The following is a 27,780-nucleotide window of genomic DNA, read 5'->3' as shown; positions in this document are numbered from 1 at the left end:
GGCCGCGTCCCGGCCCGGGCGCCCCCTCCTCCCCCGGCGGGCCCCTCGCCGCCGCCCCTCCGCCCGCCGCGGCGCGGAGCGTCTCCCGCCCGCCCGCGCATCCCGCGCTCCCCGAGGAGCGGGCAGCCCTCGGCCGCCCCCCCCGCACCCCTCCGGAGCCGGTGGCCACCCCCCGAGGAGCCGGGAGCCGCTGGGCGGGCAGGGGCTTCTCCCCGCCGGCGAGCGGGGAAGGCGGCGGAGGGTGGCTGTCACCTCAAATAAACATCTCTGGATGGGCGCGCTCCTCCCGGGCCGGTCTGTACAGTGCAGTGAAGTTGAATAAAGCCTGGGTGGCGTCAGGTCAGAACATCTATAAGTTGTCTACTTTTGGGGGGTAGGGGTGTGAAGGGTGGAAAGAGGGGTGAGAGGGAAAGGCCATCGGAGCTGAGGGCGAGTGGCGCGGCCCGCGGGGCTGCCGGCGGTGCAGGGGCGCAGAGCCCAGCCCGGCCAGCCCCGGCCGGGGAGGTGACCCGAGAGCCTCGCCGTGGCGGGCGGCAGGCCTCGTTTCCTTCCCGGCTGGGCTGGCGAACACCAGGAGTTGAGTGCCTGGAAACCGGCGCAGTTTCATAGTTAGAAAGCAGGAGCGGGGTCTGCTTTTATGGACTTGCACAGGAGGACCTGGTGAAAAACTGCGCTCCTTTCCATTGAAACAACTCTTTCCAGGAGTTCCCTTTTCAAAGACTTCTTGTTGACTTTAGTGAGCTTTAGAGCAGGCTTCAATTATTTTTTCTTTTCTTTTTCTTTTTTTTCTGTATTTTTTTTTAACTCTCCAGGTACTTTAGAAGGGAATAAAGGGTGCCTTGAATTTACTGCTTTACCTGCTGCTGCCGTCTGTATCTAGTTTACCGAAGTTTGTGCAGTTCAGTGGTGCTTTTGTTTGGCATCTTGTGAAGAACAAACGAGCCGCTCTTCCCTTTACCTTTTAAAACTGATACCACAATGAAAGTTCTGTTGCTTGGGCGCACGCTTATATTCCGAGCTTCCCAGGGAGGATTTATTTATGTGCGCATAAGAGTTTTAGAGCCAGTAGGAGAGCGACCAATTAGCCATATTTGCAAAAAGATGCAGGAAAACTTTTAACTAAGAGGTAGTCTTAGACCTCCAGGTATTTAAGTGCAAAGGAATAAAGGTTCAGACTTAATTGGCAAATAGAGGAAATTGTTCTCCTGTTAGACATTGGACATGTTTCACTCGTGGTGATTTGTTACATGTGTTACAGAGAGAAGGTTTGTTTCAAATGTCTTCCTGTAAACATCTCACTTAATTTAAAACAAAAGATACAGCTTCCATTTTATGTGGAGGTATGGGCTTTGCCTTTCATATGTACCAGTTGCCTGAGAGTACCTAAAATGAGAAAACAGCAACATTGTATGGTTCAGATTGAGTAGCTTGGATTTGCTGACAATAAACTACTGACTTAAGAAAACCACTTAATGTTCAGGATGGAGATGATAGAGATTTCTTTGCAGAGTCTTATTTACTATTTTTCAGCTAAAACCAGGCAGTAAATCAATCATCATCTGTAATTATTGCTGCAGTAATTACCTTTGGGGAGTAGGTTATCATTCTTGGTGGCCTTTGTTCAAATATCTCTTTCATTTTCCCTGTTTTATTTTTCTTGAATCATGTCAGTTTCTGAGTGGATTAATAGTATTCTGAAAGCAGTCCGATTGTAAGATTTCTGAAAGGGCTAATAATGCGATTCATCTGAGGAGCTGAAAGATGCTTGCATAGACTAGCATTTAAATTCATGGATAAGAGTTTGCCCATCAATTATTGCATCTTCATTTTTAGTGAAAAAACAAAAGCTGTAAATAATGTTGCAAGGAGAATTTCAACTGTACCTCCAATGCAGCACTTATTTAAGTTCCTGATTTCTTAAGTATTACTGATTTAGTCAGTATGAAATGTAGTTCTACAGATAAAAATAAACAGTATTTTAAATAGCTTGTTTGAAAAACTATTCTTTGAATGTATGTAAATGAGTTATTTAAACTCATGAGTGCTGTTTTACATCTAAATAAAATATAGAGTTACACATTACATTTCCAATTTGTCATGTACTTAGCAACCCTTTCTGGGGGGAACATATAGGAGATATTTTTGATATGTCTGTCACTTTTGATAACTTAATTTGAAACTTATATCTTAGGGGAATACTGATACAAGGCAGGTAAATACATTAAAACAAAATGACAATTGAGTTTTTCATATTGAATGCATGAAACTAACGTTCATCTGAAATGGTGGGTGTTAAGAACCAGCTAATGACTAAATTTCTTATATTTCTTGAAAATGCACTTTTTTGAATTACCCTGGTTTCTGTTTACATTCCTTTTATATTTATTTCTCTCTATTCTTCTTGGGTTTTTTTTTTCTCTTCCCTGTTTTGGTTTCTTGCCAACTTTGGTCTGACTCTCCCCCAGCACTTGGTGAAGATTGCATCTCAGGTTTGGACCTAGCAAAGAAAATAGGCATGGCTAACATTAGATAAGCTCCTTACAATTTAAAAATAATAAAATCTTCTTTCTGAGGAAAAATAAGATTTAATTATTTTCTGTGACAAACACTGTCTCTTACAAATATATTGCACGTTTGTGACAAAAAAAATAAGTCTCAAAAGAAGAGTAAATGACAACTTTCTGAAAAACTGTCATTCGAATATCTTCTTTTACTGTAGGAAGGAGGAATTAAAGTTCAACTGTCGGGTACTTTAAGGCAGGGGAAGGATCAGTTGCATCAAACTCATCAGTCCTGACCTATATTTCATTCTACTGATTAATTTATCTTATTTCCTTGGCTAGTTTCTGGCAAAAAAAAAATCTATTAAGTATCATTGACTTGATCAAAATCACCTAATGTGTTCGGTGAGGGAGGGAGGATAGCCAGAGAAAAGCAGGTGGGGAAAGAGAAGTCGGAGATATGATACTCGTGTACAAGCCCCAAAAGAGGCACTGTGCAAATGAAGGGTATCAGAGAAGGGCAATTGTTACGAGTCCTTAAACTCCTAAAATCCAGGGGCAGAGCCATTCCCTAAGTAAAACTGTGGTAGAGACCCCTGAGATGAGAAAGCAAGGGGAGGGGGGGAGAGCAGCTTCTTGTATCTTGTTTAACTTGTCCATTTGAGTTGTAAACCTTTTTTTGTGACTTGGCATGCTTTGGAGATATCACACTTGAGTTACTGACTGCTTCCTCCACCCCTCCTTCCTTTCTGGTTTGTGGGGTTTTAGTTAGGAGGGCTTGAGGTTTTTTCTTTGCCCTTACTACCGGCTTTTGATGAGAAAGTTTGTTTAGAAAAAAAAGTTACAAAAATACAGTCACTTGCAAAGAAAACTAGGTATTTTTTATACAAAACTGAATGCAAATGTAGTTCTGCTAAATGTTAAACACAAGTTTCTCTAAGCTAAAGCCAGGTAATGTTCATTATTGCATTCAAAGTCACCCATGAAAAATCACTGAAATGGTAGTTGTTAGATAAGCTATCACAAGGAAACTAGTACAGCTCCACATGTTTAATAGAAGTGTTGATCTCTGATTTCTTTTCAGAGAAAAAAATAGTGTGGTTTTACTTCAAAGTAAATTTTTACTCAATGCAATTTTGTGTCCTACATGCAGAAATAAAATTACTAAACGTTAGTTCCTAGAAAGATGAGCAGGACACATTTCTCAGCTGTATTTTACGTACCTATGCTCTGCTTAAAGAAGGCTTGTATCTTGTAATATATTGCCAAACCCAGGATGTCTCTTGAAGTTGTTCCCTGTTTTTGAGGAATCCTAGGTAATCTTTCCATCCTGAATGAATTTACAGCTGCGACTCAATTCATGCAGAGTATCGGTGGACTGAGTCAATATATCTGTGTTCTAATGTAGCTTGTTTCCTCATCATAGATTCCAAGTGGAAGGATGTTTGTCATGCAGAGGTGCATATTATGTGATGTAGTACCACGGAAGGTAGAATAGTAGTGGATTAAAATAAAAATGTTGCTAAACAGCAGCAACAGTTCAGAGAGAGAAATTGACATTCGGATCCCCTTCCAACAGTAGCCTTTACATTTCTCTGTATCTGTCAGCTGTTTGAATGTTTAATCGCAGCCCCAGCCCTCCCTGGCTTCCAAATTGCATGGGCTAGACGCAAAAGTCATGAGATTGTCTGCTGATTAGACTATAATCAATCCAGCATAAACAAAAACAGCAATTAGTATTGGCATTATTTCTGTGAACTTGAGTTAAAGTTTCAGTGTTATTGGTCCAAAGAACTTTTTCTGAACAGGCTTGTTTTCAGGAACTGTGTTATTTTGGCATCATCATTTTATAGGGAGGGAACAAAAAATTCATAAGGTTCCATTTGGCCTGAAAAGCAAAAACATCTGTTTGATGCATGAGTAAATTGCTGGCTTCTATTTGGCCATCCAAAAAAGGGCAAAAATTAAGATACCGAACATAAAAGAGTACACAAAAAAAAAAGAAATTACAAAGAGGATTTAAGATTAGCATCTTTTTATAATGCAGGCTATTTATAGTGTTCTCTTTTGGACTTGCCAAAGCATGCCTTTATGTATTAAAAAAAAAAAAATCCGTAACAACAAAAACACCCCTAACCTTTAGTAATATTCATTGACTTTGGCAGTGCATAGTGATATTGATGGTCTTGATTAGCTGTAGGATTACAGTAATGCTGCCCAGTCATTTCTGGGGCTAGCATGAGTTATATTGACCATCATTGTCTGCTGCTTGGGGTTAAGTACTATTAGGAGTGAACATCTAAACAGCTACTGGTTGTACTGCTAGTTTCCACCAAGATGAGGTCTTGTGACAAAGATAATATTAAGAGGTTTAGTAAGGCTGCTGATGTGTTTGGATTGGTTTGATTTTGTTTTCCTGAGTTGCTGTTAACTTGTGTAACAAGGGAAGCTGTCAGTATGGAGGCACTTATCTAACATGTGTAGGATAACGTTATCCACCATGATCTAAGATCTCTTGAAAGGCTTTATGGTGCTCTATAATTCATTCTGTCTAATTTACGGCTGGTTTAATAGCTCTCAATTCTTTGTTCTGAAACACAATTCAGTATTTTCAAACTTGCACATTTTGGAAAAAAAATCTTCCTTTTGAATAACTGCGCATGAGGAAAAGATCCAGAGAAACTGTTAACATTTTATGTAGACCATATGGATTCAGTATTTTTTTCTGTATAAAATAATTAAAATACTTGGAGAGGTTTTTTGGTTTTTTTGAGATTGATTAAAATACAAGATAAGTTCTGATATCCTAAGACAACCTCCTAGTATCTTTTCGTAGCCATATTTTAGTTTCCATTGGTTTCTGCAGGACTACCTGACCTCACAATAAGTCCCAGTTGGGGGTTGGGAAAATGCATTATTACACTTAAATCAGAACTGTGGTATATGTATGTACCCATATATAAATATTTCCCTGAAGGGACAACATACAGATCTACAAAGAATTTGGCCTGTTTTATTTGGTGCTGTGAAAATGTACATGTCTGTTTTCAAATACATTTTGCAGAGTGTTACTACAAAGCATTAAAGTTTTCCAGTTGCTGTCTTTATAAAAGTTGGACAGCAAAAGAGAGGCTTTTAAATACTTTTAAATCGTAATGTAACATTTGGCATAGGACTCTTACAAAAGATGGATGTGCAAAGACCAAAAGAGGTGGTGAGGTTTGTTTTTGTTTTAAAATTAGACAACTTGGGTTCTATTTCACCTCAAGTATGAGTAATTATGCTAGTTTAGCAATTATTAGAGATGAAAGAAATTCTGTTAGATATGAGTCTCTTAAACTTCAGTAGCTTTAGTTTTAGCCAGGATAATGATCAAGGAGTAGTTAGCCATATGCCTAGGGACTATGCTGTAGCAAAAAAGATAGGACTGATCTTGGGGGTATCCTTATTACAACATGTTATAATTAACATTTTCATTCAGCCCTCCTACTTTCCAAAAAAAATCTGCTTTATATTCTTCTGTGCACACTTTGGTAAGACTGCACAAAATTGCTTTCTTCCAATGAATTTTTGAACCAGGACAGTTGTCTTCCATATTTAGAATATTGGTTAGCACTGGTCATGCTTTTTTCTCTCCATTTCATGTTCCTTTAGTTTCAGACACATTTTCTCCCCTCTATACTGCGTAATTATTAAGAAAAAAGATGTAGAAGAATTTTTTCCCCTCCTTTTCAGGATTTAGTCTAGGTTATACATGTCCTTTCGGGGTGTGCACATTTGGGTTTTAGATTTCCCTTTAGCTAGAGTGATGCTGTGCATGCCATACTGCAACTGTTCTTTGTACAGTTGAATCCATATGATGTGTACTCAGAAGGGTTGGTGGGTTGCTACTTACCAATTCTGCACAATTGAAGCCCAATGAAATTTTAGATTTTGGGAAGTTGTTTTCATTGTGGCTTCCCCCTCCCCCCCTTTTTTTTTGTCATGGGAGTAAGGCAGAGGGGTGTTTTTTTCAGTGAGTGATTCGTCTGATACTTTCACTTTTAAATGTAGGTGCTATTAGCTGCAATTTTTCTTTAGAAGAATAGGATTTCTAGTCTTTCAAGATTTCTTTTTTATATATCTATATATATACATATACATATATAAATATATACGTATGTATAGTGACATTCCCCCCTTCTTTATTTAATGTGATATGGGCTTACTGTGGTTCTTGAAAAATTCAGTATCAGTAACTAGCTAGTCTTCTTACAAACTTAGAAGTGCTAGTCATCAGTTAGACAGTTGGCTGAAGCAGAACACCTTTTTGTCCTGAGGAAGAATGGATGGGATGTTGATAGTGAGGGTTCTCAGTGTTTTCCTTCTGTCCCAAACCCCATTCTTGGAGAGCTTATTTTCTCACGTGAAGGCAATAACATGGAACAGGAGTTTTGCCCTTACCTAACGTGAATGCAAAACCTCTCTCCAGTTTCTCATAGAGATGCTCAGTGCTCCGCACAAGTGTGGAAAAGCTAGAGCACTTCTAAGTCTAAATGTTCTGGTTGACTGTAAAATAGATGGCTTTGTGTTCAGTCCCTGAGACTTGTTGTACCCTTACTATTTTTATGCTGTGTTTTGCTGGAAAAATATATTTCAAACAATGAATTCCTTGATAATTGATTTTCTAGTTTTATTTTTCTGTTGTTCACTCTTTTGGTACCATATCAAGTTCAACTTCCGTTATTGATTCATACCCTTTTTGAAAGAAACTTTAAAAACAAAAATAAAATACCTGCTCTGTTTCTGGACTGGATGATGTGATGTAGTGAGGCAGTGTCCTTGGGAAGACCAGGCTATCCTTTGATCAACAAAAACTTTCTCTGGCACTGAATTATGATGGCTGGGTTTTTTTTCCAGACAGAGTCAAGTGACTTTCTAACTTTTGACAGTGGCAGTAGGAAGGAGGAGGGGGTGGGGAAGTTAATTATTTTCCACCTCCAAAGAATACAATTGTGAGGAAGGAACTTTCTGATTCACTGGTTCCAGGACAACAGGATGTCAAGATCCATGCCTGATGTAACGTTTTCACTCTGAAGATGGGGGGAGGAGGAAATGGGTTTGTATTGGTCTCTGCGTGCAACCACTGACTGGGAAGGGATTGTGTTACGTGACTTATAAGGAGCTAGAGTACAGGAACAGATCTGGTTTGCAATTTCTGGTGAATCTGTTGAGTAGGAGACTTGCTTGTCAGATGCAAATGTAAATCAATGGAGAAAGGTCAGAAATCTTTAAGGCTAGGTACAAAATAATAATTAAAAAAAAAAGGGCTTGCATGCTGCAAGATGTTTAGCACTTAGATGCTGCTCTGCTTAGTTTGTAGGTGACTGATTGCCTAGTGGAATAGTGACCTTGCACCAAACTCTTTGATTCTTTATATAATTCACAGGTGCTTAGGGGTTTATGAATGTTGTTGAGTAGAAACTATTTCAAGGAGACAGTTGGAAAAACGTGAAAATAATAATGTGTCTTAGCTCTTTCTCTGATCTAGATGTGGGCATCTTAGTGCAACAGGGCAACTCATAGCAGTCACTTAACTGACTCAGGTTCTGGAGATAAAGATAGAATTCCTTTTCTCCCTGGCTAGGAGGAATTGAGGTGGTGTGCTCCTGCTCTTCCTCTCTCCTTTACTGAAGAGGGAAGATTCTTTGCTCTGGTAGGATGTGAAAGGCAGGGGTTCTGTTCTGTGCTTTGTCTAAAGGTGTTTTATCTGTATCTCACAGGGAGGACATCAGTCATTACACAGCAGCATATTGTGTTATAAGTGTGCGTCGCCCTGTTATTTTTGTCAATGATGTTTCCCTTTTCAGAAGTCTAAGTATTTGTTGGACAAGAGGGTGAGAAAGAGCGTTCATATATGGGACTCAGGTCTCTAGTAGCTTGAGTACCATGAAGAAAAAGGGGAGACCTGGGTCCTGGTCTGCCAGGTTCTTACAGCCGTATTACATCTGATGAATTATTTCAGTGCAACTAGAACTGGAGTCCACTTATCCCACTTGCTGTGTGGGTGCCCTAACCACAAAGATAAAATACTGTGCTAATTCTTCTTGTTTCTAGTTCAGTGAATATTGTAGGTGAAGTATGGCAGATTCAACAGCAATAATGAGTGTACCTCAAGTCTGAGGGTAAGTGGTCTTTGTTAGGAAGCTCACGACATGAGTACAGATCCCTCTGATAGAGGAGAAAGTTCAGCTGGTGCCACCCACATCCTGGGTGAGTGATCTAACCAGTGGATGTGGGCAAAAGGGGAAAAGGAAGATGTATTTTAACCCATGTTTTCTGCCAGTGTCTTATAGCAACTAGGGAAGGGTATATGAACTCTGAAGAACCAGCCCATGGGACTGCCTCCCAACCCAGGGCAGGCAGGAGAATACTAAATCTTCCACTCTCCAGCTGTGGTGGGGCTTCAGTTTGATTTCAGCACTGAGAAAGCCTCCATGGTAAAACCATAGGTACTGCCTGACCTCAGTGGCATCTGAGCAGAACTGCTGACAATTTAGATGCACCACCCTCTCACTAGTTTTTTCTGGCTTCTAAGCTCCTCTGTGGATATAGACCAGATTGCTGTTCTACATGATAGAAAGTAATCTAGAATAGAGCAGAAAATCTGAGGGATCAAAAATTAACTTATAAAACCCTGGTATACAATAGAAGGAGATCTCTGGTAAATCAGGGGTAATCTCAGTTGAAGGGAGGTAGGTGTTTGGTTTGATTTGGTTTTTATTGACTCACATAAATGTATGTCTTTAGGTAATAGAGCTAAAGCATGCAGCTGCATTTTGGTTTCATACTGGAATGTGTCAGAAAGCCCAAAGTCCTCAATTTAAGTGTCCCATTTTAGGCACATAAATAAATGACTTAACTTTCAGAGGCAATGATCATCTACAGTAACCTTTACTGTAAGTCTTCATAGCCCTTCTTTATATCACCTGTCTTCAGACTTATGTAATGTTGGTTACTTTGAGGTTCTGTGATCCATACATCAGTTTGATTCCAATTGCTCTCTCTTGCTGAGTTTGGATTTTTGTAGACAGTGTTTAATGAATTTCCTTTTTACTAAGCACACTTGGAAATACTGTAGAAGCCTGTAGAAGCACCAGAAATTCTTATTTATGTCGTGTTGAGTAAGAAAGCTGGGGTGATACATAGCTTCAGGATACTGAAAGGAATAACTATCAATTTGTTCATGTTAAGTACTGGACTTGGCAATTAGGGTTAAAATTTATCTTAGCCTCCTTACTTCTCTCTTCCCCCCAAAAGCACTGGCTGCCCACAGCACAGTGTCAGGAATGGAGGTGGAGTTCTTGGTCTAAGACAGGCAAGACAGCTGAAAGTCCTGACCCTGGTACTAAGAATTTACTCCCTCTAGCTTTGCTAATTCTCACCGTGGTCCTCAATTTGACTCTGAGATCTATTATAATCTGTTACGTTGCATGATACAGAGTCTTAGGGATGACTGAAATTTACTTGAGGTTTAGCAAAAGCTCTAAGATTCTTTGGAGAAGAATACTGTTTAAAATATAACATTATTAGTTTACTTAACAATAGAAATATGAGTATATGTAGATGTGGTTTAACCCTGTAAAAGGATGCATGGTTATGGAGGCAAAGTTAGAATTTTGGACAGGATTAATTAATCTATTACCTCAGCTATCCAGAAAAAGATATCTTTCCTCCCCCTACTCAGCTTTGGGTTTTAGAATTATCCCTCTGCTGCTGGAAAGACCATCTTCTGCCTTTTCTGCACACAGTGTTATATAAAACTGGACATCTTTAGGCTGTCACATTTGGATACTGTCATCCTTGAGATCAAGGGTTGGAAGAATATCCAAAGGATTTCTTAAGCATAATTTCTTTCCACTTAAGTATATTTATTACTTTTATGTTTATGTGCTGCCTAGGAAAATACTTTATTTTAGCATAAGAATAATATTTTCCAACCACTGCAGTTTAATTGGGAACTCCTAATTCAGTCATTCTACAAGAAGAACATTAGGGGGAAAAAAACAAGCTCAGTGTTGGGATAGACTAGAGAGAGGAGTGAAAAATATGAGTGCTATGAGGGACTTTGTCTTCTGGAAAAAGCAAAGCAGGAGGAAAGAATGCTTTATATAACAGGAATCTTTTAAGAAAAATAATTTTCAGTGTCAAGAGAATATTGTTACAATGCTGGAGGGGAATAGAAATAGGAAAAGGGGTATGTCACAGCACAAAGGAAAACAAATCAGCCATACAAACATTCATGCATATGATTAATTGGATTTTCATAAAGTTGTGGCTACATGCAGAACTGGTTTTCAGTGGAGCTCTGGAATTTAGATACTTGAAATGCTAAGATGCCAATGCATTTCTTTTTCCAATTCTTCTAACATTAAAGTCTTTGGGAGGATATACATTTGACAGTCAAATTGGTAATCTGGCTAGTAGCTGGTAGACATGAATTGATGCTAGGTGAAGCTGTTCAGAAAGCAATACTTTCTTAATAGTTCTGAACTTTTATGAGTGCCAGTTATCTTAAAGACCATTATGAAGCATTCTGAAATATTTGCCGAATTCCAGAAGTCACCCACTGAATTGCTGCTCTTATGTGCCATAGCCAGGTGTGAAATCCTGTGCTGGCATGTGTCAGCCAGAAGGGTTTAAAAGGTGAGTCTTACACACCAGTGATACCTAGGGAGAGAGGAAAGCTGAGGAAGGTGTAGCCCTAGCAGGTGATTCATTGACACGTGATCCTGCATTTAATACTTCTCTGTAACTCCTTTAATTTCAGTTTTGTATCCTGACTGAACCCTTGTGGAGATGTATTTCCACAGCATGTTATTGCAAAGTGTGAAACATCTTCAGAATCCATTGACTTTAATAGAGCTGGAGGATACTCAATGTCCCCTGCAACTGGCTCTTAAATTTGCCTTCTGCTATATGATTAATCTGTCTGCTCATACTTAATATCTACCTGTAGATGGTTGCAGTATGAATGTCCTCTTGGTTTTTATGTGGCCATGAGGAAAAGTGGAGAGATACTTCCAGAAATTACAGTCATTTGTAGATCCTGAAATAATGGCACACACGTTTTATTTCTGTTCTGTCTCAGTAACTCAGTAAATTGTGTATTGATTATGCTAATACAGCTAGTGTCTCTATTACTTGTCTGCAGAAATTATTCAAACATGTAGATTGAAGATGCACTTGGCAAAGTTACCATCCTAAGAAAAAGGCTTTTGTGCAAAGATGGCTTTAAATTGAATTACTAATCATATGCTAATGGAAGTTTATAGATCAGGTATTGAATTGTAGGAAATGCAAAGTGCAAGGTAAAAATATGTATTCTAAACTTCCTATCCTGACAGTCTTAGTTGCTACATTAGGTTTATTTTCACATCTCTCAAGGAATATGTTTTATGAAGGGATAAATCAATAGCAATCTATTTTCTTAGTTTATTTTGGGATATGTAGCTTCTCCTCCTGTGTTTACCAAGCTGAAAAGAGGCTCAGGCATTTGGGGCAGTAATTTTTTTTTTCTTTTTCAAAATTTATTAATCTACCTAGACTAGAAGAAAACAGACTTTTTTCAGTTATCTTTTGCTTTTGTTTTATTATGGCTTGTAATAGGTCAGGAACCATAAATCTTAGCCAGAGTTCTCCAAGAGGCTTCCCTTTCAGTGAAAGTGTACTTTTCCACATTTCTAATTTTATCAATTTCTTTTCTGTGCAAGGTTTTTCCAGGCATCAGAAACGACTTGTGCTCTTCCTTAGGGTGCTAAATCTACAGATTAACTTTTCAGAGAAGGGAAATCCTGGTTACTCAGTAGAATGTGAATGAGATTTTGCAAGCTAGAAAATCTGTATATATTTTATAGCAACTTTACAAAGTAATCTCCCTCCTTTGTGGTCTAACTATGAGTCCCATGCACAGGCTCAGGAAAAGGGGTGAAATCCTCATTGATCAGCAGGTGTTGCTGTAGAGCAGCCAGGAGCTTAATTCTAAATTTAGGACCTCAATATCAAAATTCCCACAGGTGTTCCTTATTGGCTGTCCTTGATGGTTCTACTTGATCTGTTGCATTTCTTTGGGGTTGTTTCCCCCCTTCTTTCTTTTAAAAGGAATAGTTGGTTTTAATGTTGACATTCAGAAGCCTAAGCATGAGATGTGCTCTGAACTGAAACCAGGGTTTGCCTTGGACACTGGCTGTACCAAAGCTGAAACATCCTAATCTTTTACATAGGTACAGCTTCAGTTTAGAGATACCTTTTTGTTTTTGCAGTAAAATTTTAAAAACTGGTATCTGTCCAACTCACAGCTTTTATAGGGAGAGATAGGACTGACATGTTGGATTTCTCTTTTCCCTTACTGATTTTTTTTTAAATTGCTCTCAATAAGTGTGGTGCCACACTTGTAGTGATCTGGTCCTTTTTTGAATTTTTTTTTTACTTGGGGTTCCTGTTTTTGTTTCTCAGAAGTTATCCTGAGAAAATATGTAGTAAGAAATTGATCATTTGTTGTTTTAAGGAACAGATGAGTCAATTGAGAAATGTTACTACAGCTAACAAAATGAGTGACCTGTGGTCATAAACACGTAGTTGTAGGGACAAGGAATGTTGTTGCTTTCATGGCAACCGGTATCTAGAAGTTCTCTTCAGCTGTAACATCACTTATTTGTACTGGATTGATAAGGTATTATTCTGGCTTCCTGAGACCTCTCCTTCACTGGTATTCTGGCTTCATTACATAGAATTCATCTCACCTTATGCTAGGATGTGCTATAATGAAGGTGACATCTCTATGTGCAATTAAAGTGCAGGGGTATCAATAATTTTGATATTTGAATTAATAATGGTGCATATACAGCATTCTTTTATTTGCATATCATCTTTTTGCTTTTTTTTAGTTACATTCCATACTTGTGCTAGGGAAAGGGTTTTGGTTAGCAAAATTTAAGTCATCCCTTTGTACAGATTCTGTTTAAAGGTGTCTTCCTCTTCTGAAAGAAAATGGTGTAGTTAATTTTTGAGGGAGGTTAACATTGGCTGCATGTCATGCTACCTTTCATAGTCAAGTGAGTTTAACAATGGCCTGAGAGCTGAAATAGCACTGAAGTTTTCAGAATCTAGTTGGGAAAAGGTGTTAAGAGCTGATTGAGAGCTTATCTGATGCTACCAGCAGTAGCTTTCATAATGTAAGGAATACCCTTGCAAGTTGGAGGAATGAGCTAACTTAATGCAAAGGAAAATGAGATGCTATTTTGTAGGCAATTTGTGATAATGCTAAGATTTCCCTTATTCAGTGGGCTTTGTGGAGCAGTTTTATTTTCTATTTACCATATTTTCCCTTAAGTATGGTTTTATTTTTCCTGACATATGTCAGTCTGGTTGACTATTATTGGCAAGTCTTTGTGCCATGACCTGTTGTGATATACTTGTTTCTGTTTGTGACTGAGACCCCTAAAAAGGACGAGCAAGGGTTTAGAAACATTCTCACCACAAAGTTACCTGCTTTTATACTTGTTTACTTTTTTAAGTGTGATAAAGACATAGTGGTCAGCCTTTGTTGAAAGCAAACCTCAGCTCTCACAGAACCTTCAGATCCCAAAATAGCAGGGAAGTTGTGAAATGTTTGGTTTCACAAGACATATGCTGTCATGTTTTCATGGTACAAAATTGCATACCTGGAAACAATTTGTTAGGCAGTATCCATGCTTATTTTTTCCATTTTAGGAGCTAAAAATGTTTGGTGAACCTCTCAGTCAGCAGTGTGCAGCTGAGTACATTTCACTGTGCAGTCACTTCTCAGGAGCAGCGAGAGATTCTGGTACTGCAGCTGGTGGCAGTAGACATTAAGCACAGAACAGCAGAAAAGATTAACTCTTGCATTTGGTTTACATTTAAAAGTGGTGATCTTGTTTACTTCTCAGTAGGTAGCCACTTGGGAATCAGTTATTGAAAAGTTCATGCCTGAAGACCTCAATTCCATCTTGAAACTTAAGCAATGGTAGAGTTCTTAAACTACTTTTCTGAACTGAGTAGTAGACATTTATCATGGTTGAGGACAGCAGATACATCTACAGCCTTTAATAAGGCTGATTAGTAGGTAGTGATGAGCAAAGTGAGTTTTCTCCTGAGGGCTGGAAGAGTGGACTCACTTTCAGTTTTAGAGCTTGTTCTTGAGTACATTTTTTGGAAATACATCAACAGCTGATGATGGGCATAAATAATGACACGTTGAGCTGCTGCAGAGGTTTCCCTGGGGTTTTAGAAGGGATCACAATAGATGGTATCTTTTGTTTTATTTTTAACTGTATACTAGTTTTATTCATTTTTTTTCTTGCTTTATTAATGAAACTTACTGCTCTGTGTTACCTTAGAGAAACATCTATCTATTTAGCTTAGTTAGTGTTTGACCCCATATTCCCCAAAACTCAGCTTTTCATGAGCTTTTCCCACTTCTTTGTCTGACTGGTTTCTTTCAGCTGTGAGGATGCTGGGATGATTGCTTCAATGTAACAAAGAAAAGCATACAGTATTATCACAGCTGAGGTGCTGGTAACATCACGGCTGCAGAGCACAAGTTCAGCTGAAACAATTATAAAATTGTATTCTATGAAGCACTGGACTGACTGCAGGGCTGGGGAAACTTTTATCAGATCTCTGTAGATGAGAAGAGTTTGCTTACTAGCCGCAGCTCTGGGAAAGAGGTATAGATTATTTAGAGTCCTTCAGAGACTGTACTTGACTCTTTCTAATATATGCTCTGTGTTGCAAGTTTCTGGTGTCCTAAGAGTGTCCTTATGAAAACTGGTGTTTTTCTTCTAGAAACTCAGATTCTAGAAACAACCAGTTGTATGAAGCCTTGGGGTTGGCGGAGGAGGAAAAGAGGTACCTGTGGAGTGTGTATATGTATCTCTTCTTTTGCATATATGTCTAGATTTATATGTGACCCCTAAGTGTTGCACTCTCCTGTCCCAAGAACCAGGAAACATGCCTCAAATCTTTGGACTTTAATTCAGTTGCATGATTATTTTTTGAGGTCTGAATTCTTGGGAGTGGAAATGCTGCAGAAGTGCAGTCTTTCCCCTTTCAGCTTTTTCCCCTGTGGAGGCAGAACGAATTCTTTTCTCTCCGCTGTTCTCTAACTCAAAGAACTTGGTCTTTGGGAGAATAAAAAGGAAATGGTTCTGCCTTTTAGCTCTTCCCTTACTTTTGCTTTGGGAGAGTCAATCTTACTTAGGCATCGTATCAGAACATACGAGAACAGCGCTCTCTAATTTTTCAAAGTAGCAGCAGAATGGCTCTTGTTAGGTTCACTCACCCAACAACTTTTGAATGGTGAATCTGACAAGAATTGTATTGTTTTTAGTTCTACTGCTCTGGAAAGCTGTGAGCCAAGGGAAAGATGCTGGCATGGTATATACAGTAAAACAGCATGGGGTTAGTTCTCCTTTGCAAGGCTGTCTGCACTGCTGAGATGTTTGCTACTGAATATAGGATTATTATTATTATTTTTTAAAGCTTATGTATGAATTAGCACACACACCTCTCCCATCTGCCAGGAGAAGGCTTTCTCTTATATGTGTGGAGCAAGCAGAATCTTAAAGCCCAGAATTGTTCTCAAGAATACAGATCCGTAATCAAATACAGTAAAGTGCATTGAAGACAAATATCCCAGAGGAAATTCGATTTGTTTTTTTAAGCCATGAAAAAGATTTGGTCACTCTGTTCTCAGATTTGTAGCTTCCATACAGCAATGTATTCTGTCTTGGTCTGGTCTACACATTCGCACTTCGCAGTGCAGCTTTTCTTGCCCGTGTTGTGCAAGCATTGCTGGCTTTCAGAACTGAGGCTGGTGTAAAGATGCTTGAAACACTTCAGCTACCTACCTAACATCTTTTTTTTGTTTGTTTTGTTTTTGTTTTGTTTACCTTTTTCTGACAGTAGAAGAAAATGAAACAGAGGACCATCAGGCAGGTGTGGGACACACAGCCGCACAGACTGGTAATGCTGAATTCCTTCATTAGTGCTTGCTTACCATTTGACAACAGTGTGAGGGATTTTTGTATCGGGGTGTTTTTGCAAAGCCTGCACTCTTCTTTCTCTGTTTCAGCTTAGAATGCATTCTTGGGGCTTTGCAATAGAAAATAACATTCCTTTCCCCTTACCTTTCAATTTCTGACAATTAGAAATTCTGCCTTTTGTAGGTCAGCTGACTGAAAGTGAGATGCTTCTGAAGTGCAGCATGCTCTTCTTTGTTTGTTTTCTTTTTTGTTAAATTTAATCCTTCTCTGGGAGGGGGGTAATTCCCCCCCCATGCCATTTCAGATAAACCTGATTATTCATTTCACTTAAACTATTTTTGTATTTGTAAAATATGTGGATAGGGGTGATTTCCTTAAAGATTGTTTGTATAATTTCTTACCAGAGATTAATTAAGGGCTCTTTAATTTTAATAAGTGAGGCTGGGGGAACAAAACTGTTGTTTCAGTCAAGATCACAGGGATAAATACTGTTAACAATCATGAAGAAATAATCATTAATTCCCCAAAATAACAAGGATTTCTTTATTCTCTAACATGGTTTGGAGAATGCAGGAAATAATTTGTTTCTGTCTTTGGTACTGGTTTCACAGAATTTTATCTGAAGAGAAGGACTGACTCATCTGAATAGTCTTATTCATTCAGCTGAGGTCACCTTTTGGAGTAAGGGCTGGCTCCTTAAGAATATTCCTAGAAGGCTAGCCATCTCTGAATATGTGTAGGTAATTTGTTTGAGAACAGTTGGAATTATTCCTCTTATGAAGGTGAAGAATGCAGTTAATTTCTTCTTCAGATCGATGACTTTATATTTTTGTGTGTGTCCTGTGGGTTTGTATTTGGTGCCTTTCATAGGTTCTAATGGCTTTATGTATAAAGTAGATTGCTTGAAAAGAATAAAAGTGAGGGAGTTTTTTGCCTTTTTAATCAGAAATTTCTCAAACTCTTCCCAATGTACATATGTCTCCATTTAACTATAAGCAAATTTTTTAAAAAACCAAACTTGTCCTGCTGTAGACACACAAAGTTGAAAAATAGGCGACTGCAAAACTAGAGATCAACATGTCAAGGAATCGTGCCTCTTCTGCATTTTTTTTCCTTAAAATAATTCTCAGTGGTTAAGTGGCATTGCTAGTTCTTTATTTCCCATCATGTTCTGTGTTGTTCTCTCTTTATTTCTAGGCAGGATTTAGCATTCTGTTTTTCTCTATAGCAAGAATGCAGTACCGATATTAAAACCAAAAAACCTGATAGAGCAAGCAGTACAGAAGGCCTGCACTGTGTACACACTGCCAGAAGTTTTTATAGCAATACTTTGTATCTAAGCTCTGGCTCTAACCATTAAATGTGCTTTTTATAGAGTACCAAGTTATAATGTAGTGCAGCTACGGCATATTAATCTTACTGCAGAGATTTAATGAGGCAGTTGTTTTGCGATGGACACTATTGGGAGCAGAGAGCGACAGAGTTTTACTTTACCACTGAGCTGAAGAAATATTCCTTGCCTGGTAATAATTATAACCACATGATCTAAGTTTTCCTTTCTTTTGCCAGCACTTTTCCATGCAGAAGTGGCTTGGAAGGAGGTCTACTGCAAGGCAGTGAAATTGATTGGAAAGGAGGCTGTTTTCTTGGTAGTTTGATGTTTTAGTTGGGATTATCTATGGATCCTTGCAGCATAGGCAGAAATATGTAAGATGAGTTTCAAGAATACAGACAGTCTTTGCCAGTCCACTGAGATGACTTTTAGATATTCATTACTTTTACTTGACTTTTATATGGGTTATAAAAAGTAAATGTGGTGAAACCTCATTTTTACATGGGCAGAATAGAATTTCTGCTGGTTGGCCTTAAACCGTTCCCATACTTGAAATTAATTGAAGTCCATGGCTTTATTGCCTCCAACACTTTTAAGCCAATGCAATTTTTCATTTTCCCCAAAGTTGCAGTTTTATTAGACCAAGTTACAGCAATAACATCCCTTATGAGAAGGAGGAAGAAGGGAAGGGGAGAACCACCTGCCAGGGAACATAGTAATGAGAAAATCATGCTTCTTTTAATTTCCATTTATAAATAATGTCAACATAGTCAGGAACAGAAGACAACTGTTCTTTCTCTTATTTTTTTTTAAGTGCCCTAATAGGAGGAATTTATTTCTCTTTCAAAAAGCAACCTTCATTCATTTCTACACTAGATAATTTCCAGTGGTATGGGAATGTGGAGATTATGTGTTTGTATTGTTGCTGATGTGTATTGAAAAATTTCAGTTGGTGCATAGGCTGCCTCCAAAATAGGGCAAGGAAGCCTCTGGAAATCAGAGTGGTATTTGCAGATGTTAGGAAAAGTAATTTTACTATGAACTCCATCTTTTATTGAGGGAATTGTGGCTGCGATTGTTGCAGATACAGGGGAGAAAGAAATGTGGAGATGAATGACATTTGCCCTGAAGTCTATATGTGAGCCTGAGCTTTGAACAAGAGGTTAAGGAGAAAGTACAGATAAATGCATATTGCATTTATAAAATATTTTATTCTGGTCTTTCAAAAGAGCTGCTCAAATAAAGCAGCTTATCCTCAATTTGAGTAACTATTTAAGGTTAGACCAGCTCTTGATGGAAGATATTTATTGTTGCAATAGAAAAACCATCTATTCACAAAGCCTCTAAATTATATTTGCTCTCTTTAAATATCTTTTTATTTTGGTGGTGGCATCTCTTCACAGAAGCAGATCACAGTGGAAATGCATTCATTGAGAGGGGCTGAGACTGCCAGAACTCATTTCACAAAGCTGTCATAGGCTAAACTCGAACCTAGGTCCCAGAGGGTCCCACTTAAGTGTTGACCTAAAAACAAATGTGCCAGTTGGCTAGAGCATGTATTCTAAAGTTGCAGCAGAAGGGAATAAGCTTGACTGACTTCTGTCCCTGTAGAGTTTATATCTGCAAATGCAGAAGGAGAAGCAAAACATTATTAGTCTTAAAATGATTCTAATTTTAATAACTGGTCGCTAAGTATGAAGCTTTAAATTGAGTGATTCTTTAGGCTTTTGTGCACTAAGGGGTGCATGTGTGCCTACGTGTGTGTGTGTTGCTGAATTCCTGTAAAATGCAAGTGTTTCTGAACAGTGAGTCTCGAGAATTCCCTCCCCTCCCTTTTCTTTCCTTCAGCATTGTACTTAGAGCAGAGTCAGACACTACCCTTATTTTAAAACAAACAGGTCTGTAAACTTTATGTGCAGCATTTAAATACTCATGTTAAAATTCAGACCTAGTGCCCACATTTCCCTGAGTGCTGTCAATTTTATGAGATGAAACTGGGAGCTTGAGCTGAACAACTAATAGTATGCAGCGTGCACATGCTGCCTTCCAACAAGTGTTTAATGATGTTGGGGTCAGTTTGCAACAGTTAAGACAATTATTTCATTTTCTGAACTGTTTAGAACCTGGTGATCTCCTAGCTGCTTTTATTAATCTTTCAAAATATTTTGGAAAATGAAGTGACAATGGAAGTTATTATATTCAGGGCATTCACTGTATCTAAAATACCATAAAGTCTTTTTATGATTAGCATACTTTTTTGGTTTGTGAACTTGCAGGCTACTCTTCTATTTGGAAGTAGCTGCCCAAGTGGAAATTTCCACTCTTGAAAGAACCTTTTGGATGTAATTTGTCATATAAGGACTCAGTGCATAGGCAGGGCTTTAGCACAGCAAATATATTTTTGCTTTCAGAATGTGTTTTTATTTTTAAAAATCAATCTGGTTTCTCCCTGTAATATAATTCCCTTAAAAATAAATACTGCCCTTTACCCCTGTCAAAGAAATTCCTCGGTTTTGATCACAAGCCACATGGCATGAGAAAGACTTCCTGACATGGGTCATTTCCAGTTTCTGCTTGCGGGTCCATCTGTGTTTGCACAGATGAAGGGCAGGGTGCAGCAGTATGGACCAAAGGATACACTGAGATGATGAAAGCTATGACCTTGGTTGTGGGCAGCAAGAAATACAGGAATGGCTGTGCCCAGATTACTGTAGGATGCTGAGAGCGGATATGAGTGGTTTAAAGTGGAATTGCCTTCCTGCTTCTCCTCACACACCACCCCACCCCCAATATGAATGCACTGTTGGCATGGCTTAGTTTCTCCTCTTCCAAGGAGTTGTGTGTGATCCTAATCAATTTCAAGGCTAAATAAGGTGCATTCACAGATACCACCTCCTTGTTCCCCTGGCCAGGGAGCCTAATCCTGGTTAGTCACCCGCTTGGCTAAAGAGCATATAATCTTAAAATATACTTGCACAATCTCCTGTTATTGTGTGAGTTCATCCTTGTTTTCTAAAATGACTTGTTTCAGTCTCAGCTCTCTCAAATATCTAAAAGGAAAGATGAGGCAGCCAAAGCAGAAAAGGGAAAAGTGGTGAAACACTTGCATTCATTTTGCTGGAATGTACACAACCATTTTTTCTTCTACTTTTCACTTGTTGTACTGTGGTTCCCAAGGAAAAACAAACTTAAGTGCCAGCTTGCTTTATTAGGGAAGACAGATTGGTTTACTTCTGTCTTTTTAAGGAAGCTTTTAGTAAAATGGGCAAAAAGTCAGGAGTAGTTAAAGCTACTCTGTTCCTCCTCAGAGGAGGAAGAAAAGTTCTAGGCTACACATTATCTCACAGAGTTGGTCATCTGCAGAACTGAGGGAGTGCAGTGAGCTGTGAGGTGTCTCTGCACACGCGGGTTGGTGATGAGGCTGCTCATTTCTTCCAGTTTAGAAGCTTCAGCTGGGCTCAGGGCTGCTGATCTGAGGCTGAAGCTATCCTCTATCTCCCAAATGCCTGTTAATAAATCAAACAGATGAAGCTTTGTTTGTGCACTGTTTAGCTTTTACAGTAGTTAATTTCCAGGTTTGCATGATCTGGCAAACACATGAACTTGATTGGCAGTGTCTTTAGTCATACACAAGTTCAGAGCATGAGTAGCATTTTGGCCCAGGGTATAAGCTTTCCAGGGCTTTGTTTGTGTCAAGTAGTGTGGTGATGGAGTATTGGAGTGGGTTGTAAAATCAAGATTAATTTCATGTTTATGTAAATCAAATTTGTTAGTCTCTTAATTCTGGTAATTTCCTGTGAAACGCTGTAGTTAAGAGTGAAAAGAAGTTCCTGCACACTCATTGATTTGATTTTTCTTTTCATTGAAAAACTAATTGCATAGGTGGTTTATCCTTTCTTATGATGATCAAAGCAGCTTCAATAGCTGTGATAAAATTGACAAATCTAACATTGAAGCATGGAAGAATAGCTTGAGTGAGAAATGGAGCTGCATTTATGGGAGTAAAAGGGAAATTTGCTTTTCACTGAGATTAGGAAGAAAAATAAGGAAAAAAGCCTCTTTTGCTTATTTAGCAATAAATTCTACAGTGTGCTGCAGGCTCATGCCAGATAGTTTTCTTCTCATCATTTGCACAAGAACCTATTTTGATTTTTTTTTTTTTCTTTTTAAATGTTCTCTTCTTACATGCCTGACATCACAGTCTTGATTTTCTTTCAGACCCTAACTGTAAACTAGAAGACAAGGCAGAAGATGGAGATGTGCTAGACTGTAAGAAAAGGCCGGATGAAGGGGAGGAGTTAGAAGAAGAAGCTGTGCACAGCTGTGACAGCTGCCTCCAGGTGTTTGAGTCGCTGAGCGATATCACAGAACACAAGATTAATCAATGTCAACTGACAGGTAAACAATACTTATCACTTTGTGGCTTCATGCACTGCTCTATTTCTGATTCCCTTCCTCTGCTTCTGATAGCCCTCCTTTCTCAGTTATTTTATTCCTGCAATTGAATGCTTGGTTGAGACCTTTATAAACAGATTTTGGGACAGGATTGTACTGTAAATGGAGCATTATAAATTTCCTTAATACCAAAGGATATATGACTGCTCTGTGTGTTTTCTAGATTCATACTGTACAGCTTTCTGTGCTTTGCTTATCCTAGTATTTTGCTAGGTCACTTGTGAATGCAGAGGGCATTTGTAAGTGGGGCTTAAGTGGCATAATGTCACATAATGAATGAATTTGCACAAAGGCATGTTGCAGATCTGAGCTGGATGTTGTGTTAGTCTAATCTGTTAACTACAAATGACTGTACAGTAATCAGTAACTGAAAGTTGAGAGGAATTAAGCAAATTGTTAGAGGGGAAAACAAAATCTCAGCTTCAGTCAAGGGGCAGCACTGAGTGCTGAACAGATACTACTGAACTGAGTGGAGCTGGTTGAATGGATTTGTATAGCACACAGATTCCTCTTTGAAATTATTGTAGACTGCTCCCTCACTGAAAAAAACATGTGAAATCTGCTGAAGTAGTTTTGCCCTTTAAATTTTGTAGGTTTTTTGATGGTATGCACTGTAGGTCCAAACAGACTCAGTGTCAACAGAAAGGCATTTATATTTTTATTAGATAGTGTTTTATTTTTAGCCTGTACAGTGTAAAATGTACTTACTGTGTAGTGATGTTAAAAAACCTTTCTTGATTATGGCTTTGTATGTAAGAAAAACTATCCTTCCCATTTGGGAATGCTTTTAGAAAGTGTCTGTGTGTGCTCATGTTTGGAGAGCTTCCCGAGTTTTGGTTCTAATAGATCCATAGGCTAAGCCCTGTCAAAATGAGACATAAAAGTCAGATAGCAGTACTGCTCTTGAGAGTGAAGAGTGAAAAGATGATGAGCAGAAGAGGAACTAGTGGATAGCAGCAGAAGAAAGATTGAGGAAGTAATGTGAATTTGTCAAATTATTTTAATCCTCACTTCAAATTATGGAAGATGAAAATCTGCAGCAGCAAGAAGTGTTTACTTTTACTAATATATTACTTTGCCTTTTCTTGCCTGTAAAATGTATTTCTGACTTGAGATACAATCAATTCAATCATTTTCTAATCACTCCTACAAACTTCCAGAATATATTTGTCTACAGTGCTCATGATTTCTGGCAGTATGGATAGTCTCTCTTGACTTGAAATAACTTAAACATTTTTCTCTCCTTTTCTTCATACCTCTCTTCTTCTTCTGCTCTGTGTTGAAAAATTAGTGGCTTAACTTGTCTCTTGGTTCCCTCTCCCAGAAAGCACTCCCCCTGCCTCAGTCCCCTGGCTCTCCCCTTCACTGTCTCAGATCCCATTTATTCATCCCTGTGGTTTTTTTACCTTGTCCTGATGCAGCTGTCCCTCCTTTCTGGTTAGTTAGTTTGCTGCCCCCTTCCACCAAGAGTTTTCTCTGCTTTAAAGCTACAAGCAGAATGCACTGAACAGTGCTTGCACAGTTGGGTTAAGAAAATGAAGAAAAGCAGGTGAGGAGAGCAGTAAGTAGGAAGAATCCTGGACCACTGCTCTTGAACACAGCAGCTCTTGCTGAGAGGAGTGTTGCTAAATGAGAGTAAAAATAAGGATGCTGGGTTAATCAAACTGGGGTGCCTATGTGAAGATAGGAATACACGTATGATAGCAGAGGATGGGAAAATGAAAATGAATCTTGAAGGAAGTTGTTTAAGTTCCTAAAAATATCTTTGCCTGTCTTTCAAGGAAACTTGTGATAGTGAATTGGTAGAGACCAGGCTGTTTGAAAGCTAATGAAGTGAACAAAAACCGAAACCACACACCCTTCTGGAGTACGAAGTTGACAAAAAGCCAACTGTCCTCTGTTTCTAAATATAAATGACCTAAATACACCCTTAGAGTTGAAAAGGGGCTCTGAATGACGTGGCTGGAGTTGAGGATTTCTTCTTAAGCGAAAAGATACTAAGTAGGTGGTTAGTGAGGTGGATTCAATGCAGGGTCCTAAGGTGCATGTGTGACCTCACATGAGAATACAACATTTAAGACAACCTCATTGGCTTAGATTATTTTTAGATAATCAGTGACAAACAGTTGACAGAAACAAGCCTACCTTTCTCTTCTGAAGCACAATATATATTTGACAAAAATAAAGTTTGCTTTTAGCATTTTAGGCAAGCTCCCTGGACTCTTGTCTTTCTCTGGGATTTTCACAAGCACCTTTGGGTGCCACTCTCAAAAGTTTTTTAAAAGTAGGTGTTGCCAAGGAGGGCTGGTTGCACCTCCCTTTCTCCTACCAGTCCTCTGATACAAGAGCGTGTTACATAATTGCTCTGGCTCTCCCTTTTTGGAAGAGTCCCACAGAAACTGGGAGACACTCTAGGGTGTCTACTAATATGCCTACAAACATGTCTGTCACTAAGGTGTTCATGAAATGTGAGAGGTTTACAAAATTTACTTTTTTTCTACTCTATTCTGCTATTTGGATCAACTGTCCTCTCTGGAGAAGGGCAGAGTGTGTAATCTATCTTGATGTCAGATTTTTCCAATCTGAGTCTCAGATATGGAAGAGTTACCTAAGATGTCCATTACATTAAAATATCAGGTCTGTCATCCTCTAAAGGCCACATTTAAGTTGTGAAGCCCTCCAAATCCTATTCTTCAGTTGCAGTTTGTGTGAATTTTTCTGAGCTTCACTGAGGTGCTTTGTGAGATACACAGGGAGCTGCACTGCAAAAATTTATGAACTGTTGATCCAGTTGTATGGTCATTTTCCATTCAGTTATATTGGGTAAAATCAGCAATTTTGGTGATGGAGGAGACAGGATGGCAAAACAATGGCTTAAGGCAACCCTCTAGTAAAACCTTGAATGTGAAATATGTCATTTGAGTGTCACAGTGTGTTGACTGCCCCTAGTTCTGCCAACCTTGTAGCATGCTTGAGAATGGGGCTTGCCACTTAAGGTTCTCAGATTGATACTGGGGCTTCTAGTTTTTGCATTTGAAAATGTCAGATGTGTTCCTCTGAAGTTTTGAGAGTTCAGCGGAAGGAGTAAAATTGCTTTATTGAATCTTCATTAGGTACTCTCAACCAAAGCCAGGAATGAGGAGAAGGGAGCAGGTTTATTAAACAGTGCTCCCAATCCCTCAAAGTGTCAGTCACCCTCACCTATTCAGAGGACAGTGGAAGATGAGAGTTACTTACAACTCTGTAAGATTTAGCTCTCAGGATCTTGAATTGCTGTTCTCTTGCAGATTTTTTCAAAGGAGGAGAAAAAAGTTCTCCCCAACTGGTTCCTTTCTGTAATCTGTTGTTTGAATTGAGCTCATGTTCTTTTTTCTGGAGGAGGGCATAGCTGCTCTTTTATCCTAATGTGTGCGCTATTGATCTTTTCAATTTGGGTCTGATCCAGTATCCATTGAAGTCAGTGAAAAGATTCCCATTGACTTCAGTGGGGGAGGGAACAGGCCCTTCATGAGCTATTTAGTAATATTTTTTGCTATCATCTGAAATTCTTGTACTGAAGCTTTCTCTGAAAAGGTGATGATTTATTTATGTTAATTGCTGACAATTCCTGTGATGTTTGTGGAATACAGATAATGGATAAATGGGGGAAAAGTTAAAATTCTTTGCAATACTTGTAACCAAGGACAGATATGATGCTGAACTATATTAATTTAGTAATTACAAAAGATTGGCGATAAAAATATGGATTTAATAGTGCATCTCTCTGATTTTAATGCTTTTCTCACTGTATTCTTCCTGCAGCATTTCATTTAATAACTCAAGCCACTTGTCATACTCTATGTTGTGTTTATAAGCATGTCCAATTAGCATGGTTATGAACCTGATGTCTTTCTAGTATGTCAGTTTGGATCTCACTGTAGAAAACTGAATGCAGGATCAAATAGAGTATATTACTGATGAACCCTCAACTGCACCTTCTCTTCTGCCATCAAGAAAAGAAACTTTTGCATTGCTGCCATATATGCTGTTGGTAGGGCACAACATGTTAGACACTTTCTCTTATTGTCTCCAGCTTGATTTATAATCCCTTTTCCCTGGACAGTGCTTTGTGCAGTTTATTTCCCCTTTCAGTCCTCAGGGATCCTGGTTTATGAAGTCTCCTATGTCTGTGTGAGAACTGCCTCTCCACTGGCTGCCTCTGTGTGCAGAGGTATCCAGCTCAAGCTTGGTACTCTTCTACATCCTGTAGGTCACTTTGGCATCAGAAATCTCAGCCATAACCAGAGTAATATTAGAACAAGGAGCATAAACATGAAGTGAACATGCCAGTCTAGTTGGCTGAGTTGCTGAATAACTCAGCAGCAGTGGACATGCTGGCACATAAATCCTCCATTCTCCACCTGAACATGAGTAGACCCAGTTCATGTTACAGGACTTCCCTACTAGCCCTGTTGGCACCACAGGCTGTAAAACTTGCCTGAAAGCAGGCTGCTGAATCATATGCAGTCCTAGCTTCAAGGCCAAGGGTATTGTGAGGGAAACAACATGAGATATTTCTCCACTGGGGATATTTATTGTTCCTTTAGGTGGTTAGTCAGACTCTGTTTTATGCTTTGGGTTCTAGCTTAGTTCTAGAGCTCAGTTAGTTTGAGTAAGGATGTCAGGCAGAGCTGATAGCCATTCCTGTTAGCACCTAAGCTGTTTCTGAATTGAAAGGGTTACTGGTCATAGCTGTGTGTCCCCTGCCAATGAAGAGATGCAGTCCTGCCCTCTAGCCTTGCTCAGAGATTCTTCTCACATGCCATCTGAAAATAATTCCAGCAGATGTGTTAGGGGCCCATTGTTTTGAGTGCTGCTCTCCACCAGCCCTGGAGTATCACAAGGGTGGGAAGTCCTAGCTAAGTCAGTATTTCTGTGTTTCTAATTATGACCAAAATTAATTTTCATCATCATCCTGAGAAACACTTTTTTTCATGTCTAGATATGAGACATGACATAACAGCTTCATAAGAGCTTCATAACAGCTTCACAGAGGGCATGCACCATGAGTGATCATGGACTTAGCAAACAGGAGGACACAGAGATTCCACTGTAATGGGTTCCTTCCTTCTCAGATGCCTCATTTGTTCCTACTGCCCAGCAATCTTTCATCTTTCTGAATGAGCTGGTAATGCCAGGACCATCTCCTTCACTAGAAGACTTGAAAACTTTCCAGGGGATTTTGTCCCAAAGGATGTATGCTTTGCACAAAGAGAATACAAGATAAATCTTGTGAATGTTTGGTGTTACCATGCTTTGATATCCTTGCTAGAACAGCTCTTCCTGCAAGAAAAAGAATCCTGGCCAAATATATTGAATTTCTTGACATTATTTTTTCAGTTTCCACTATGTGTGTGGAGAAAGTGTACATGGCAAGGGTCCTTGGTCATCTCAGCATCACAGAGAA

At 39.0% G+C, this 27,780-nt stretch overlaps 1 protein-coding gene across 1 annotated transcript in view; it reads left to right on the top strand.

Annotated features, from left to right (window-relative positions):
• The window catches only part of ZNF521 (zinc finger protein 521), a 229,360-nt gene that overhangs the window by 665 nt on the left and 200,915 nt on the right, over nt 1-27,780 (top strand). The window contains exons 2-5 of the mRNA XM_085049847.1: nt 1-339; nt 15,348-15,410; nt 16,467-16,526; nt 22,098-22,277. The exon at nt 1-339 is cut by the window's left edge and continues 154 nt beyond it. Of these exons, the coding sequence (XP_084905973.1) occupies nt 1-339; nt 15,348-15,410; nt 16,467-16,526; nt 22,098-22,277 (642 nt within the window). The remainder of the gene's footprint in view (nt 340-15,347; nt 15,411-16,466; nt 16,527-22,097; nt 22,278-27,780) is intronic.

This window comes from Lichenostomus cassidix, chromosome 2 (assembly GCF_008360975.1).
Source record: "Lichenostomus cassidix isolate B80296 chromosome 2, HeHo_3.0, whole genome shotgun sequence".
NCBI classification, from domain to species: Eukaryota; Metazoa; Chordata; class Aves; order Passeriformes; family Meliphagidae; genus Lichenostomus; species Lichenostomus cassidix.
Note: the sequence above shows the minus strand (reverse complement) of the source record. Positions and strands in the feature narration are given on the sequence as shown.